The sequence below is a fragment of the Caloenas nicobarica genome, chromosome 11 (genome assembly GCF_036013445.1).
Source record: "Caloenas nicobarica isolate bCalNic1 chromosome 11, bCalNic1.hap1, whole genome shotgun sequence".
NCBI classification, from domain to species: Eukaryota; Metazoa; Chordata; class Aves; order Columbiformes; family Columbidae; genus Caloenas; species Caloenas nicobarica.
The window spans coordinates 12,278,417-12,290,894 of record NC_088255.1 but is presented as its reverse complement, the minus strand read 5'-3'; the positions used below and the strand labels follow the sequence as shown (position 1 = coordinate 12,290,894).

Below are 12,478 nucleotides of genomic sequence, written 5' to 3'. Positions count from 1 at the left end.
TATTCTATTAGAAACTGTTAAATTAGGCTTATCTTTTTGTACAGAATGTCATACAAGAATTCAGAAAAAAAAAAAAAAATTATGCAACTTGCTTTCTTAGTGAAGAAATGCTGTGTTGTCCCAGTTTTCAATAGTAATTCTAGGTATCTTGGGAACAACTGTATTTTTTTTTACTGTTTTAAAAGAACAGGCTAGCAACACAACTTTTCAAATTGACAATGATGGGCTTTATTTTGTTGGTTTTGGTGATACCTGTAAATGGAACGAGATGTTTTTTAGGATGATTCAGTTTGCTCTCCCAGGGTTTTTCAAGTAGGTTGTTTAACCACACTAGTCTTTAATATGCACATTTAATGCCGCTCTAGGCTTATTTCAGTTGGTGGGATTCTTTAAGAGCAATCATGCTGGGAAAAGCAGTTCCTCGGGAAGAGCTGAAAATTGAGGGCATGTGACCAGGTCTGGGAATTATTACAAGGGCCAAGCTGTGCTGGGAGCTAATGGGGTGTCTGGGGGAAATGCTGTCAGCTGGGATGTAGAAGTTATTTAAGAGAATCTTTGCTCTAGGAAAGGTCTGGTCTCCGCTGTTTTGAAGGTTGTAAAGGTAAGCTGCTGGTTTTGTTACTGTAACTGGACTTTGATATCTCTTTTAAAATAATAAAGTGGACCTCAAGGAAAAGGATGCAGGGTAACCTGTAACCTTGATTGTATCGCCCTTGTGTGTTGTTGGTGCACCTGCAGAGGCCTCAGTGTTTGTTTCAGCCCTATGTCCGCTGCTCGCTTTAAAACCTTCCCGTGTCCTCTCTCAACTCCTTTCTCAACACAGCTCTTCCTGCGTCGAGGAAATTTTTCACTGATGTTTTGGGGGAGGATATTTTTAATGCTGTAGAGAGCATTTTATTGTCGAATTATAAATGGAAACTAATGTAGTTTCAGTTAATGCATAATTTCTAATGCTGGAAAGGTACATGTGCCCCAGGGGCAGGGAGAGCCATGTTAGCAGAGCTGTAAGGGCAGGGTGGCCCATAATGAACATTGTTCATTGTCTCTATGATGGGCAAAGTGGTCAGAGGAAATACAGTAGCTAAATTCACTATGGTTTTAATGCCACCTTGTGCACCAGGGTTTGTTGGTTGTTTTTTGGTGGGGGGTTGTTTGGTTTTTTTCCTCTAGAGGTTTTGCCAAGTCGTATCTTTTTGTCTCTCTACAGGTGCCATGTTTGTCTTTTAGCCATTTGTGGTGGTCCACAAACTGGGTGATTTTGCTGTGGCATTAGCAGCATTTCTAAGAAATGCAGGCACGTGAAAGGTTTTCTGTTGATAAGCCGGCACGTGGGAGAGTGGAAAAGTTAGTACAGCCACCGGCATTATGATATTTGTAGGGGCTGCTCTGAGGTGGTGCAGCGGAGTCGGTGTTCCTGCTGTAGGCAGCGGAGCTGCTCTTGCCATCAGCCGGGATGCGTGAGCAGGGCAGCACGGACACCTCCGCACGCGTGGCTGCCGGGATGCGTGAGCAGGGCAGCACGGACACCTCCGTACGCGTGGCTGCCGGGATGCGTGAGCAGGGCAGCACGGACACCTCCGCACGCGTGGCTGCCGGGATGCGTGAGCAGGGCAGCACGGACACCTCCGCACGCGTGGCTGCCGGGATGCGTGAGCAGGGCAGCACGGACACCTCCGCACGCGTGGCTGCCGGGATGCGTGAGCAGGGCAGCACGGACACCTCCGCACGCGTGGCTGCCGGGATGCGTGAGCAGGGCAGCAGGGACACCGGCTGCCTCCGTGCGTGGGGCTTGGGAGAACGGGACACGATCTGGTCTATCGCAGGACCTCACTTAATAGTGAACCGCTGCAGATGCGCCGGCTCACGTGTGCCTTGAGTGACAGTTGGCATTGATACTTGGCTGCCTTATTTACAACCTTTTGTTTTGTGTTTTTGAATTAGCGTTTCCCTTTCCCCCAGGAACAACTAGACAGTGTCGCTCAGTCCTGCCGATGCATTTGGGGTTGGCGGGGCCAGAGCCCCCAGTCCCTGCTCTGGGTGACCCGCTCCTGCCTCCCCGGGGACCTTGTTCGCAAAGGAGTGACAAGAGGCCGCCTGGACTTCGTGTCCCCGTGGTCAGAGCTCAGGGGTGGCACAGGGTGGCAGGAGGGCCCGTCCCCGGGAGCACGGGCAGCCTGTGCGGGGGAGAGCGGGTGCTGGGCTTGAAAGCACGCAAAAAGGTGGGAGAGGTGGGTAGAGTGAGGAAAGGGGAACGCAGCTCCTTTTCGAGAATAAAAGGGAGACAGGTGTATCTGTGCACAAACACGGCGGAGGAGGAACAGTCACCCTCGGCCTGAGGGGGCAGGAAGCCGCACACGCTCCCTGAGGGGCCGGGGCGGGGCCGCCCCGCCAGTCAAGCAGGAGCTCCGCGTTCCCATCCCCTTCCCCCCGGGGCCGGCGTGAAAAGGCCGGTACCCCCGGCCTGAGGAGACGCTGCAGCCCGAGGCGGCCCGGCCCGGCGCCTCCCGCAGGGCCGCCCCGCGGCCCCGCCCCCTGCGCGCCACCGCCCCCCGGCGGGCGGGAGGGAGAGGAGGGCGGGCTGTCGGGGCCGCGCACGGGGACGGCCCGGGCGCCATGTTGGAGGGTTGCTGAGCCCCGGGTCTCTGTGTGTGCGCGGCGGCTGGAGCCCGTTTTCTGCGTGGGGCGGGGGGGGGCTGGAGGAGGGGAGCAGCGCGGAGCGGGGGGGAGACGCTCAGGCGGATCATGGATGTCGAGAGGCTGCAGGAGGCTCTGAAAGGTGGTGCCGGGGCTTGTCGCGGAGAGCGGGGGGTGGGGGAGCGGTGTCCCCACGCTGAAGGGGAGACGGGGTGGGGCGGTGGAGGGGTCCTCCCTCGCAGCTGAGACCCGCGTGTGGGGAAGGAGTGGCCGTGGCTGCGGGTCCCCTCCGGCGGGACGAGGATCGGGGTCCCCGCGCTGCGGGGAGGGGGCGGCCCGCGTGGGAGGGAAGGGGGTCCCGGGGGTGGGGAGAGGCCCGGGGGTCCCTGTGGGGAGGGGGGGGAGAGCCCCCAGTTCCCGCTGCCCGGGCCATCCCCGGGCTCGCTCTGGGCTGGGGGAGGTTGGTGACCCCCCGGCTCCCCTTCCCCAGGCCCGGGGATCCCCTGCCTGAGTGCCCTTTGCTCCCCCGCCTGCCTCCCCTCCTCTGCCCTCACCTTCTTTCTCCTTTCCCAGTCCGCTTCTGGGCTAGCTTGCCTTGCTGGGCGCAGCCTGAGGAAATCAGCCTCTTTCGCTGTTGTAGCTGCTCAGAAGAAGTTGCAAATCAACTTTTGCTACTCAGATGCACGTAGTTTCTCCACACGAAAATAATAAGTGTTTTACAGGGCTGGGAAGCTGGCAGAGCTCCTGGGAACAACTGAAGCATTGTTAAAGTGTGAAAATACTTTTGCGGGAGCTGTGCTAAGCGTTAAAGCAAATAAGCCCCTAATTATGATTAATTTTTGTTCTATCCTGTCGTCTTTTACCATTCCTTTTGTGTCTTTCTCATACCAACAGATTTTGAGAAGAGAGGAAAGAAGGAAGTGTGTCCAATACTGGATCAGTTTCTTTGTCATGTTGCTAAGACTGGAGAGACGATGTAAGTGTGACTTTTTGTTGTGATGTTTAGTTGTAGCGTGTAACATTTCTGCGTTTTAAGTCACTGAGATGCTGCCTGGGTTCGCTTTTTGTCTGTAGATTGCTTCCGTGAGCCAAATAACCTTGCCTTAGTTCCCACTTAATTTTGGATGTATTAGTTTTGTTTGATGGTAGTTTTATGTAGCAGGAGGTCTCTGCTGAGGGGTATCTGTCAGGTCTGACTTATTCCCCTCAGTGCAGTAAACCTGTTGCTCTTTCTACATTTTATGTGACATGAATGTGTTGTTTTTTTTTTTTTTAAATTGAAAGTTGAGCTCACTGTTGTAATGTCTGTTGTATGCTGTTGTAGTACCTGTTGTAAACAGTAGCTAATAGTATTATTTACACAGAGATATGAATGTCTTAGATTATTTCTTTTAGGCTTTATCTGCCGTGCGGTGCGATGACTCTGTCTAAATGCTTTTGGTGAAGAGGGGAGAACCACGTCGGTACTCGCTGCAGAGGAGACGTACGGGCACTCCTCTGGATTTCCGTAGCCGCTCGTTTTTTCAGCTCGCACGGGAGTTTTTCTTTTCCTGGGCTCCGTTCCGCAGCCCCCCGGCGGGTCCCGGGCCCGGGTGCGCTGTGCCCGCCGGGCTGTGCCGCCCGCTCCGGCCGGGCCAGCGCGGGGTGACTTCCTGGTGGATCACTATTTGGCAGGAAGGGGAAAGGCTTCCCCGGGTGCCTTGTTGTAGAGGTGCTCACTTTCTGGCGCCCGGGCTGTCTCCGTGTTTTTGAGGCCTAGTGCCAGACTACGGGCTTCAGCCAGAGATACGTGCTTTTAGCAGTCTTTTATTAGCAACCAGGGATCACAGAGGCTTTGGGTTTCTAGAATCCCTCTAACACGTAAGAGGTTTGTAGATTTTGGTGTATGTGAGCTGTGTATTTTGGGTTTTTTGTTTGTTTTTTTGGTAGCTTGCTAGTACTGCTTGAACTAATGGTTTTAAAAGAAAAGCAAGTTCTGAAACGTGCTTTGCTCCTTGAATAGAAGGTTTTGGCTCAGCAGAAATCCACAGCTATAATGCTTAATATTTTGGTGTGGTACTTATTTTAGTATGGGCTCACTGTGGTGTGGTCTGTCTGTATAATATGTTTAAAATATTTTTCCTGTTCTGAAGTATTTTTTCAGACCGTCTTATTGTTTCTGTTATTATTACATATGTTCCAAAGTAATTTTAAAAAGTGATTGTGTAGTGGCAAGTTCTTGGGAAAATTCTTCTTTATGTGAAACTTGGAGAATGAACTCTTGATTTTTATTTCCATTTGGGAAATGTAGATTTTTTTTTTCTTATGTTACTATTTGATTATTACAAACTGTTGCTTAAACCTGAACTGCAATTTATCATCTGGAACTTCATGCAGACCTTGGCCTTCTATTTTTCCAGGGTTTTATTTGGCTTTTTTCAGGTCTGTAGCTTTTTTTGTCATTCTTGGACCTTTTGGTTGCATTAAATTGTTTTTTAAAAAGTGTTGGATGTGAACATCAGAAGTATCTAATATAATCTGGAGACAAACATGGAACTATTGTTCAATGAGATTTAATTTGCTTCCCATTATCTACTGAAGTCTGTATTTCTTCCTCAAGTATACTTCTGTTTTCAGTGATGTGTTATGTGTCAAAGTATCAGGAAGAAATTAGTAAAAACTAAAATCTCCTGGTAAACATTCACATAAAGATTGGTAATATGCATTATAAGACCTTAATGTATTTTTAAGCCAGTACAGCTTGATCACTGTGAAAGTGTTCCTGAATACACAAACCTACCAAATACATGTTAATTCAAAATGAGCTAAATATTCTTTATTTCCAGTTATGCAAAAGTAACTTTATTACTGGTTTAGATTTCTATTAAATAAATAGCTTGCCTTGGAATGAGAAGATTGAATCTAAAATAATAGTTTGTAGTGATGTTTATTAGGATTTTTATGAAGTTCAGAGCTCAGTTTTGGTGTGTGGTTTTTTTTTTTTTTTTTTTAGAGGATGGTTCAGTCAGGTAATTACACAAATGGTTTGCAGACTTTTTCATTGAAAAACAATGGGTCTTATTCAGTCACAGCCTGTCCCTAAAGTAGCATACAAAAAGTACCCATGTAAGTGAGGACCAAGGCAAACAAGGACAAGTGAAATATTTTGCTTTGAGTTGCTGTTTCTAGGAGAGTTATATAGTGTTCATGGAGGTTCTCTCAGCTTTTTAGCTTACTCCATGATGAATACAGATTTTTAGATTATATGCTGCAGTCAACATCCTGGGTTAAATGTAGAGTGTTCTTTCCTCCCCAACCTGTTTTGAACATAGTTGCAAAAGGTCTTGTAAACAATTAGTAAACTTAGTTTGAAAGGTTTCTAATGAAGTAAATGAAAATTACTTCTGAGGTTCTCATCAGAGCATGATGGTGGCTTAGCTTGCTTACCAAATTGAAAGCGCAGGCTCACATAAGGCTGGTGTGCACCTCCCTGCTCCCATTTCCTTCATTGTGCTTATTCATCTGAGTGAGTTAAGAACAGGTAAATGCAGGTTTAGGTTAGGCTGTAATTTTACTAGTATTTCTCTTGGCAGCAGTCCTGTCTAAGGCAGCACTTGGGTCACTATTTTGCTTGTGCTTGTTCTACTGTTTATGTAGCTACATGGTAACCTAGTGCAGGAAACTGCTCACAGTTGTAGTACCTTTCTTTTTGGCACTACTGTTTTTAGCAAGGTTCAGTGCATTGATCCTGGCTTGTTTTGTCTGTGTTAACCGATATGTCAAACCCCAGCACAGCTGAAGAGGTGGCGTAGTGGAGGAACAAAGGGCGAGAGTTGTATAAGCCAGCACTGCAGCTATGATAAGGCTCTTCAGAGTGTGTCTCTACTGTAATTAAAAGTCTTTTTCACTTAGAGGGAAGGTCTGCAATACAAATGTTGCTAAATTTGGTTATATTATCAGCATAAACTTAGTTGTGTTACCAGTACCTTGCAGTAAAAGCCTGATTGTGTTATCACGTGTGTTAACTTCATCTATTTGAAGTTTACGTTCTCTTCTTGTGCGAAGTTAACCATTCACTTAATTGTTTATGGAATGATGGCCTGCATTTACAAAAGCCTGTCTAAACTTCCTTTATAGGTGAACAGAAGCAAAAGTTTGATTGCTTGGCTACTTAGAACATATTTTTGTTTCTTAACAGTTGCTATGGTAAGACTTAGCCTTGGGTGAAATATAAAGTTTGTGGTTCAACCTTTTTTTTTTCTTTTTTTTTAGTCTTGCGTTGAGTCCTAGGACTTCTTTTCAGAGGAGTGATGTACTCCTTAATTGATTTGACACTTTACTGAGATACTAACATGGAATTTCTTTAGTGAGACAAAGTAGAATCAGGGAAGATCATCATGATTTCCTTTCCTCTAGTTTGTAAAAGATCAGTGTGACTTGCAAAACTGAGTAAAGTGAAGATAAACAAAATTTCTTAATACTTAGGCTGTTTTAAAAGAAGTTTTTCATATACAGCAATGTTTTTGTGCTTTTTTTGCATAATAAATCAATTTATCTATTTTTTTTTCGCATTAAAAACAGCCTTAAGAAAACAGCCTTAAGAGGCGGTACAAAAATCACAGCACTGCAGTACTAGAAGTGAAATGCAAAAGTGAAATATTTTTTCTTCTTCCAAAGAATTCTTAAGTCATCGTCATACCCATTCTTTATCAATTGTGACCTTGTGTTTTGTATTTAAAGTACGTTTTCTCTTACCTATTAGGAAATTCTCTTGGATTTAAAATCGCTCTGCCCCTTCATGAGCAAAAATGTTTCTAAACCCTTTGTTTAGGTACTTCATCAAGAAAATCCAATTTGTTGGACTGGAAAGGAAAACTAGAATTTTCCTTTGGTTATAAAGTTGAAAGTAAAACTTAAAAACCAAAAACAATAAAAAATTTTGTCGATTTTCTCTGCATTTCCTCCACACCTGCCTTGGGGCAGGCAACCTATGAAGCACACCTTTAATGGCTTACTATAGTGGAAAGTATAATACAGAGGCTTACTGACAGTGAAGGAATCCAGAAATAAGTAGTGAACTACCAAAATCTGGAGAAATAAAGTATCTAGGCAGAAGTGATTAACTGTAAAATAGTTCTAGGCTTAAGCAGAGATCACTGGCCTGGCCAGGATGTAATGTAGTTATACCAGTTCTATGAATGCAGTATAAACAGCCATTAAAATACATTCTGGTTTTATTTCTTTGTGTAGTCAGATTCTTTCCTCAGAGTTTCCTTGGAAGATCTGAAATATTAATTTGCACCTCATCTAAGCCTGAAGACAGAGGTCTTTTCAGTTGAGGACCAACAGAAATGCTTTTCTGTAAAGTACATGTGATTATAGAGCAAATATGAACATCTGTAGTATCATCATAGAACAATGTAAGCTGGAAGGGACTTCTGGAGGTCATCCAGTCAGGCCCTGTATTTGAGGGGAGCTAATTCCAAAATTTAGGTTGCTTAGGGCTTTGTGCAGCTCTGCCTAACATCTCCAGTGGTGGCAGTTCCATCACCTCTGTTTGAGTCCTTGTTTCACTGCTTAACCACGTGCACTGGGAATAAGATTTCCCTTGCTGCAGCCCGGAGTTTCCCTTGGAGCAAGCTGGGATCACTGCTTCTTACCCCCCATTTGTGTATGTGTGAAGGGAACCTGTTTTAATCTTGACTGTACACGGTTTACCCCTTGAGTTGTGAAAGGCAGCAGTTAAGATTCCTCCACCATAGCTGCCTGTTTTATGGAAGACATGCTGTCTTAGCTCTGTGAACTGTCTTAGTGGCCTTCCAGTCATGTCACTCTTTCTGCTCTCTTTTTTTTATTGCATGACCCCAAACTGGACACAGTGGTTAGCGACTCTTAAGTGCCAGGCAGAGGGGTATAATCGCTTTCTCTGATGTTGCAAATGTAACCCAGTGTGCAGGCAGCCTTTGTCACAACAGAGCCGCAGTGACAGATGTTCAGCACGGGTCTTGGCCCCAGTATTGACTCTGAGCAACATCCTTTGTACTGGGTTGCGGTCAGACTTCGGACTCCGTTGGCCACAACCCCTACTGTGTAGGCCTAATGGTCCACCCAGTCTGTAGCTGTCCAGCTTGGCTGCAAAGATGCTGTGGGAGAGTGTGCTGTGTGTCTTGGTAAAGCCAAAATAGTGTTTGCTTTTTTTTTTCCCCCCCATCGGCAGAGTCAGTCAGGTAGACCAGGCACGATTTGCTGTTAGTAATTTATATAACTATAAATCTAAGTTACATAATTGTAGTTCTGTCAGAGATAATGGCAAACAAAAATATGACCCTTTGATACTGCTTCATGTACCCTATGAAGCAGTGAAATTTTTTTTTACTACATTTTTGAAACACTTTTGGATCAGTTTATCTTAAATATTATTTCTTTACAGGAGTGAAATGGTTTGTTGGCTGTAGAAAAGACGTGAGTGGAAATATGGTAGCAGTGAGCATGGATGAGAATAAGTTTCTGTTCTCAGCTTTAGTGTTTTAAGGACATATTCTGAACTCTTGTATAGTAATTTCCCTTTTTATGTTACAAATATGTAGTTTTTTGTAGCCATATGTCCTCTAGCTTGTTTCCCATGCTTAAATTTAACTCTATATTTTTTCTTTTTTTTTTTTTTCAGTTTTATTCAGCTAGCAGTTTTGTTGCTTGACATGTGAATGCTAGTATTTTTTGACTAGTTTGAAAATTTTGGTCTGATTTGGAAGCAAATCTTTACCTGGAAATCTTTAGCACTACTGGGGGAATATAATTTTTTTTTTTTAAAGTGAAATAAAACAATTTTCAAGTTTCTGCCATAATGAACAGGATAATATTTTCTGAAAGAAGTCTCTGTGCCTCTGTTAGTATAGGCCTCTTCCATTTCCATGTTCTCAGTGAAGCAAGAGATGTGAGTAAACTTCCTTGCATTGTTTCCTACTATTATTTCTTAGTAACTCCATTCCACTAAGTGGCTGGACTTATTCCTCACTAATTCCCATTCCACTGACACTGTTCTCTGTTTTGTAATCCACTGATGCCTCCAATGGACGGAAATCTCAATTGAAAAGCCTGCTGATTTATCTTTGTCAAAGGTAGCTTAGCTTCCTGGCTTTTGTACCTATATTTAAAAAATATATATGTATCAAGTGTACAGTTGTAGCATTTCAGAGGACTTAATTGTGATACAAGTGAAATCACTTGCTCCTTTAGGAAATGCACACTATTATAGAGTTTTAATGCTGCTACTTCATATCTATTGGGAGTGGGGTTTACAGTATAAAGGTCAGACTTCAACTACCATTATAAAACGTGCATGGCAAACTGATCTTAGTAAACTTTAGTCTCTATAGAATACATACGTAATGCAAGAGAAAAGGCAAACTCCTCATAGCTTTGGTAACCTTTTTGGTGTAATAGGGCTATTTTGACTGCAAATGTAACTGTATGTGCATGCGGACTTCCATTTGTAAGTACATCTCTTCCCTGGAGCAATAAACAGTCTGTTCTGTGAGCACACTCCCTCTAGTCTCTTTGCAGACAGTTCACTGTTACTTTGCACAGAGCTCCACCCACTCCCTCCCCTGCCCCCCATTTGTTCTGTAGCAGTTAATACAGTTTCATGTGCTTCTGGTCACCTGAATCATAGAATGGTTTGAAAGGAACCTTAAAGATCATCTAATTCCATACCCTGTGCTGTGGTCACAGATACCTTCCCCTAGACCAGGTTGCTCAAAGCCCCATCTATTACCTTTAGTATCCTTCTGTTGGCATCTTCTATTGTTCAGGCACAGTTCTGCATTGCTTAGTTGAATTTGTGCTCATCCTCAGAATTTCTATCAGTTCTTACCGTTACCTCTTAGTAATGTTTCTTCATAGCTGTAGTGGCTGCCTCAACTTTACCTCTGTCTTTTCCAGTGGTCCTCAAGTCTCCTGTTCCTTGGTGGCCTTGCTCATTACTATTTCACGTGAAATACTTTCCCAGACATTTTGTTATTGTTCCACTTCATATTACACTTTATAGTAGCAAAGATGTTTTTTCTGTCTTTACCATGTAATTGATGAGCCTTGCTCCCTCTTCCTCTACAGATTTTGGGAAGGATTATCAGGTTTGTGGGTAAATCAGACATGCTGTTTTTTCACAAAGCTGGTGTCTTAGCAGGCCTCAGTTTTAGAAATAATACCACTTGAAGATGGTTACAAGATTTCCATGATAGCTACACCTGATGAGGCTTTGCTCAGAAGTCGTGAGGGGGAGTGTGGTGATGAAGAATACCTCATGCCAGTGTGTTAGGTCACTTAGGTAGGATACAGCTTGTCAGCCCAAGTTTATGTGTGTGTCAACTGAACTGCCTTGTGTAGAAGCCAATTGGATGGCTTTTGTTTCTGGTTTTGGAAGGAATTAGTAAAGGAAGTGCAGTTTACCTGGTGCTAGCAGTACTGCTTTCAGACCTGAGGGAAGCCTGTCATTCTGTAGGACAATGCACGAACTAGCACGCATAGGAGTACAGCATAAAGCAAATTCAAATCCAATAGTAGTAGTACAGGATACATTTTCATTTATCTGGTTTCCCAGCTTTATTGCTCAGTGTAGTAGGGATTTGATAGTATTATCTCAGCAGGCTCTACTGCTTTTCTGATGTAACTTGTGGATCTCGATGCACTGGTCATTTAACAGCAATAGCTACACTTACCAGGTGAATTGCAGCATTCCTTTTATTATTCTGTGTAAACTGGTGATACCTGGAATAACTTCAGTGTCTGATATTAGTAGATACACGGAATTTAGTTTGGGTATAGAAGAGGTGATGTATTTATATATGCAGTCATCCAAATGCAGTCTGTAGGCAGCTCCTATAGAAGTAGTAATTTTAACTTGCTGTAAGTTCAGGAAGACTTTTGAATATGCTTCACTTATTGTATAATACTTTACTGAAGTTTTGACTCTGCACATCTGCTGTACAGGTTCATTGAGAACGTGTCATCTATTTAATGTGTCTATATTCTGCCTGCATCAACTCCAGAGTACTATAGAATTATGTTGTGCCCTTTCTGGATGGAGTATTTTCCTGTGCCATATCTATTGAGTGGGACGCACTCTGAATTGTGCTATGATATTCCTGCAGAATCTCTATAATACAGTGCATGGCATCATCAGTGAATACTAATCTGTTCAGTGAAATTTTATCTGAAATGGAAACAAGGAAAAGATGAGAATAATCCATGGAATTGTTAGAGCTGAAATGTGGTTGTCTAAATTTCAAGCAAATGTCCAATCATGTTAAAGGCAGATCTAGATTACTATGTAAGTGGTCTTGGGGAGTTATTTTGGCACAGATAATACCTATCTTCTATTGACGATCTATTTGGCTAGTGCTGTTCAAATGCAGCTACAGTTATTGTTGGTAGAACAAATGAATATAAATGTTCCTAGTGTTTGTGTGACTGTAGCTCATGACCGAAGTCTAATACTTTCCCCCTCCTGAGCTCTTTGTGCTGGTTGCTTAAGTGAAACTTTGTTTGTAATTCTGAGGTTGATGTGAATGTCCTTTACAGGTTAAAAATGAAATTTCAATAATATGGTCACTGAAGTTGTGCCTCTTTGGAATAATTGTTTCTAGTATAGTTTGTTGTAGTAATAACTGAATCAAAGTCTTGTAGGAAGTGTTGCAGAAATATGCAGTAATCCAGTCCCTGTCTCGAAGATATATTCTACACAAATGAGGCAGATGTGGGCTGAAAAACATTGCTCTACACAGTGTTTGCTGAGAGTTCCTGAAAATTCTGTGTGCCATATAATTAAGTTACCCAGGAAAGATTATTTAGAAGGTTATCAATCAGA

At 43.6% G+C, this 12,478-nt stretch overlaps 1 protein-coding gene across 1 annotated transcript in view; it reads left to right on the top strand.

Annotated features, from left to right (window-relative positions):
* Nucleotides 1–2,701: 2,701 nt before the first annotated feature.
* PPP4R2 (protein phosphatase 4 regulatory subunit 2) overlaps nt 2,702–12,478 on the top strand; it is a 31,725-nt gene continuing 21,948 nt past the window's right edge. The window contains exons 1-2 of the mRNA XM_065642843.1: nt 2,702–2,776; nt 3,529–3,610. Coding sequence (XP_065498915.1) covers nt 2,743–2,776; nt 3,529–3,610 — 116 coding nt within the window. The 5' untranslated portion in view covers nt 2,702–2,742. The remainder of the gene's footprint in view (nt 2,777–3,528; nt 3,611–12,478) is intronic.